We start from the raw sequence: 5,286 nt of genomic DNA, 5'->3' as shown, positions 1-5,286 counted from the left end.
ATGCCCAACACAAACACAACCGCCAGGAAATCGACAAGCTAAAGCAGCAAAATAAGCAGCTGAGGGAACGGATAAATGCAGAACATGAAAGACATCCTAGAGTAATCAAAGCTGCTTTAGATGAGAACCCTGAGTTGCGGATGGAGTGCTCCAAAATGACGATAGAGAAGGCCCTTGCCACTTTAAAAAAAAAGAACCAGAAATTGCAAAAGAAGATCAATGCCCGTCACCTCATGAATGACAGCAAGCGCGAGGACCAAGAGCAAGAAGGTACATTCTGTGTTGACTCTGATGATTTTCAAACCGAGGTACTAGATCCTGATTGCGAGTACCTGTGTGAGCTGAAGGAGTGCATAAACAACGCAGAAATCGAGTGGAGTAACCTTCAGACAACGATGAAGTCATGCGACAAAAACATAAGGTACTACCGGGATGAGGCTGTGTTTTACCAGTTTGAGAGGGACAAAATGAAAGCACAAAGACAGAAGGACAAAGTGGCGCTTAAACACACACGGTCCAGGCTCACAGCCGCCAAGAAATCTAAAGAGGCTGTAGAGGCTAAGATAGAGCAATTGGAGACCAATTACAATGACAAATTCACAAGGATAGAGCAAACTAAAGCTAGCATTAGGAAACAGACCAAGAAGCTCAAGGCCCAGGGGGAAGAAATTAATGACACCTGGAGAATTGATAACGAGAGAGACGAGCTGAACGGCAAGGCCCTGCAGGAAATCAACATGTTGGCAGAAGAGGAGGAGGGAGCCAGGTTGCTTTTGCTCCAGGCCTTCAACAAGATCAACGAAGCCATGGGAATCTCCAGTTTAGAGGACTTAAATAAACTCTCTCAGAAAGACAGTCTGCAACATCTGATGAATGAGAGGGGGGAGAATGAGAAGACGCTGCAGCAACTGATGGAAGAGAGGGAGATCCTGAAAGGACAATGTCACGACATGAAGGTAAACACAGCAGCTCAGCTCTTAAAGAACAAAGAGATGCTGGACATTTGCAAGGAGCGTCTGCTGGCTCAGCAGAGTAGGTATAAAGCAAGCAAAGAGCCTCAAAAACAGCTTGATAAAACCATTGTTGTCCTCAGAGTGTGGATAAAGAAACTTGCTGACAGACTTGAACACATCAAACTACCTGAGGACAGAAGGGTGAAGGCGTCTCCTGAATCCGATGAGTATATTTTGGAGCTGATGGAAGAATGCGAGCTGAAGTTAGAGGTTCTGCGTGAGAAGCTCAAGGGAAAAGACCTGTCTGCTATCAAGAAAAACATGACAGAGGATGACTTCCCTGCCAAGGATGAGGAGCGGCAGCTGCAGACTTTTAACATCTTTGTCAAGCCTAAAGACGAGTCCTCAGATGAGGAAGACGGCCAGTGCGGTTCCTACGTCATCACGCGGGAGATAGTGAAGCGTCAGTCTCGGAGGATCGTCAACTCTAGGCCAAAGAAGAAGTATAGAAAATGAGGAGTCTATGGTAGATCCCATCTCCCCCCCCCCCCATCCCCATTAAAATTACCCCAACCCCCTTAACATGTCCATCCTTTGTCAGGGTCGGGTTTACTCCTGGTGCTCAGGTTTCTCCCATCAACTAGCAAAAAAGTTAGTTCAATAAAAAAAGCACACACAAAAAAAAAGAAACGTAAACAGACATTTTACGGAGCGCTTCTAATGACATTGGCCACAAATAAGAATCTGTGGCCATGAAATAATGATTAATAAAAAATAATAAACATTGTGAATGAATTATGATTGTGAATGTTTTTTGTTACTACCCACTGTTTTGCTTGAACCAGTGGCAAATGTTTATTTCTTTTCTTAAATACGAAAGGCAACAGACACGAAAAGGCAGCTCGGTCTATTCAAAGGCTACATCAAGTGATGACATTGTCTCGCGTCTCAAGGTTAACTTTCAATTCATTAAACTATTTTTTAAATTGATTATCAAGCAAAACCTCAAAATATTTCCTTTTTTAAATGTATATCATTTTTAATGTCAATATCTTTGGCTTTCAGACAATCAGAGCAGAAAATAAATACAATTCATTTATTACACATATATTTTTTTTAGAGTGAGTAAAGCAGTGTGTAGGTAACAAGCAGACTCAAATCATTACACATACAGGACAGGAAAAACAGCTTATTAGTTCAACTGTGGCTGAAGTCGTAAATCAGATAACTAGTATCAGATTGAGAGGTTAGATCTGTGCATTCTTTAAAACAATTCAGAAAACAAATTAATGCTTGCTGCTTTTCGTAGTCCAAGTTTTTTTGCTAAGGCAAAGGCACCTCCTCATATGTAATCTTCACATAAGGGAACTTCATTGGCAGCTGCCAGTACTCAAAGTTGTAGTACAGGTAAAAGCTCTTGTCCACAACTATCTTTTTATAAGCCTCCAACAAGCTGATGGTGAAGTCTGTAAACGACTGGTGTGGTCTGAATGTGTGGTAAAATGTACGAATGTCCACGGCCAGATTCTTCAGAGCAGGCTGTCCGAATATGGCGCTGTCGTTGCCCAGGTATTTGGGCTCTCCGCTGTACAGGTAGATCTTTGTGTAGTTCGTTTGGGACCGACTGGACAGTTTTGCTCCCAGGTCAGTGAGTTTCCTGTACGTGCGGTGGACAAACTGAGAGCAGTCGTAGGACTCAAACCACACTGTGGCGTTAGGACTGGGGTCAGAGCGGACCGTCCACGTCTCATAGTAGATTCCCGTCTGGTTGTCGTCCTGGACCCACTGGGCCATGTCATTGAACTGGTTCCCTGTAGAGAGAACAAAAACAGATTTTAAAACATGGCGGTCAAAGACCCTGAGCCCCCTTCTCGTGTCTGCTGGATGAAGGATGTCAAGTTCCATCTAAAACCAGAAAAGGTTAAATGCACCACGAGAGGGAGAAGGCTAAATGTATATATGTATGTTATGTTATCATCATTCTTTACAGTGGACAGTAGTAGCCTGTTGGGGTGAGACTGAGGGTGCTTTTGGGTGGGGGGATAGACTGGGAGGGTGAGTGGAGGAGACAAGAGGGTTTGGGGGCGTATGGGTGGCTTTCTGTTTTGTACTGTGAGTTGAAAACCAAAAAGTTGTAAGTTGTGATTGTATTCTAACCTGTACTAACACCCTTGACACTTTATTCTTTTTTGATTGGTTAAATGTCGTAGTATAGTTGCACTGTCGTTATCTGCTGCTCTGTGTGCCCTTGAATTGCCCCCCGGGGACAAATAAAGTTTTTTGAATTGAATTGAATTGAACCCCACAAAAAACAAACTTATATATTTATGAAACTATAAATGAAAAACCAGTACCTTAAAGTTAAAAAAAAAAATAGTCGCAGACAGTCAAAGGAGGGAAAAAAGGTGAGTTTGAACAACTCACAAAACACTCTTCTAGAGTAGGTAAAAAGAGACAGGGATGAGGAGAAAGCGAAAAGCAAGCCATCAAATCTACTCGTACTGCATTTATATTTCCTGTTGAACAAAGATATTTGACCCCACGTTCAAAGTCTAACCTGTGATTTCTGCTATTTTCTCCAAGGTGCCATTTTGTGACCAGTGGAAGTCATCGATCTCCTGCAGTGCGGTTAATGACGGCAGCTCTGAAGTCAAGGTGGAGTCTCGTCCAGGTTTCAATCATTGTTCTGTCGGCTTCTCTTGGAAAACTTGGCCACAGCTATCTTAACCTGGGAATCCTGAGTTAGATTTATTCGGATTAAACTGGTGTTGATATCGCTGTCCTTTAGTTTTACTCGTGTATTGTTAAATGCTCGGTCTTCTTTGCTTTACTGCTGTCATGAAATTAAAATGATTGGTTTGGAAATGTGGTCTTATACTGGTAATAAACATTTGTGAATGTATTCTGTGATTCTGTCTTTTCATTATTCTACAGTGGTTAAAAAAAGATCTGGGGTCATGTACAAGTTCTCCTTCAAGTGGGTGACTTGGGTTTGAATCTAAGCGGAGGCTTCTTTTCTATCCACTGTACTATCTCTAAAAGCATCTTAAAACATTCATCCAGATTAACAGAGAAAAAGGGGTTTTATTTCTTGAATTTGGAATTCAAATTTAAAAAAAGAAATGGGGATAAATACCACTAGTTAATCAGGTAAAATTAGTCTTTATTAACTACACACATTTCAGATGGGTTAAACGTGTTATCTTTGAAGTATCTCTAGAAGTATTTGGCAAATTATCCTCCTTGCATTACATTGATTTACTTTAAGAAAACAACTTTTCAACCCTCCATTGAAAACTCCTCAGACGTTAATACTTTTCATGCAGCGCTGAAAACCACTCGAGCTTTAAATCAAGCTAAATCAATTAGATTAACCTAATATTTGCAAGAACACTGAAAAACATGACTAGAGGTTGTAAGGTGGATTAGGGAAAGAGTTCCTGGCATGATGACGTGTAATGTCTGTAACAACCACTGCAGTTTCTCATTAGCTACTCATTAGCAACCGCTGTTTAAAGTTTGCGTAAAAACTTTAAAATTCACAAGTTGGATCTTAACTGACATAGTTTATCTCGTCGAACAAAACGTCAACATCTATTCAGCTTGCGTTAACCACAGACCTTATTACAGGTGTCTAAACACAAACTCATTCAAAATCCCCATTGACTTTTAGAGTTAGGAACCCATGACGCTAAAATGCTAACTCACTTCCTGGTTTTAGGGCTCAAAACTATACCAGTCTATTTCTGTGTGTATTTATTCAGTATGAGACTGTTCTAGCTCCATAGAACTGACAGCCAAGCATATAAACGATTCTTAGGACTTGGAATGCTGTGAACCGGGTCTCAGAAAGAAACCGTTTTCCATTCCCATCCCTACTAGTAGACAGGACTTTGACACTCTATTGAAATATAGATTGCAAACTACTAGCCAATCACAGTGAGCCTGTAAGGAGTTTGTTTGTTTGTTTTGCAGGCTGGTTTCCGTGACAATGGTCAGCTGCATTCCATGTCAGTGTTCATGTTGCTTATTAAGACTTTAAATAAAGCTTTAGAATGTTCAAAAAGAATGTTCAAAAAGGACATTTACCTGTAAAAAGGACATTATGTCAGAGATCAAAGGCATGTGATGTCATAAGATAGGCCTATCTCTATTAGAGGTCAATTCACATTTAGCCTTTTACGAGCTGAGCTGACTCAGAACTGGACAAACGGACAAACGGACTATCTAGTACTATTGAGCTATCTTTATATAGCCAAACTGTCATTTAGTGTAGGTACACTTTGAACTGTGTTTATCTTTGTTCATTAAAAACAATAACAATGGCTTCCAG

General features: G+C 40.8%; 1 protein-coding gene across 1 annotated transcript; it reads right to left on the bottom strand.

The window, feature by feature from the left end:
* Positions 1-2,035: 2,035 nt before the first annotated feature.
* LOC306832941 (bis(monoacylglycero)phosphate synthase CLN5-like) lies at positions 2,036-4,826 on the bottom strand (the record flags this gene model as incomplete). The annotated part of the gene is made up of 3 exons (XM_079357963.1): positions 2,036-2,764; positions 3,511-3,597; positions 4,793-4,826. 3 exons carry the CDS (start codon positions 4,824-4,826, stop codon positions 2,277-2,279), a joined length of 609 nt encoding a protein of 202 aa, XP_079214089.1. The 3' UTR covers positions 2,036-2,276.
* Positions 4,827-5,286: the final 460 nt, after the last annotated feature.

This window comes from Symphodus melops, assembly GCF_947650265.1.
Source record: "Symphodus melops genome assembly, chromosome: 12".
In the NCBI taxonomy this organism is placed as follows: Eukaryota; Metazoa; Chordata; class Actinopteri; order Labriformes; family Labridae; genus Symphodus; species Symphodus melops.
Note: the sequence above shows the minus strand (reverse complement) of the source record. Positions and strands in the feature narration are given on the sequence as shown.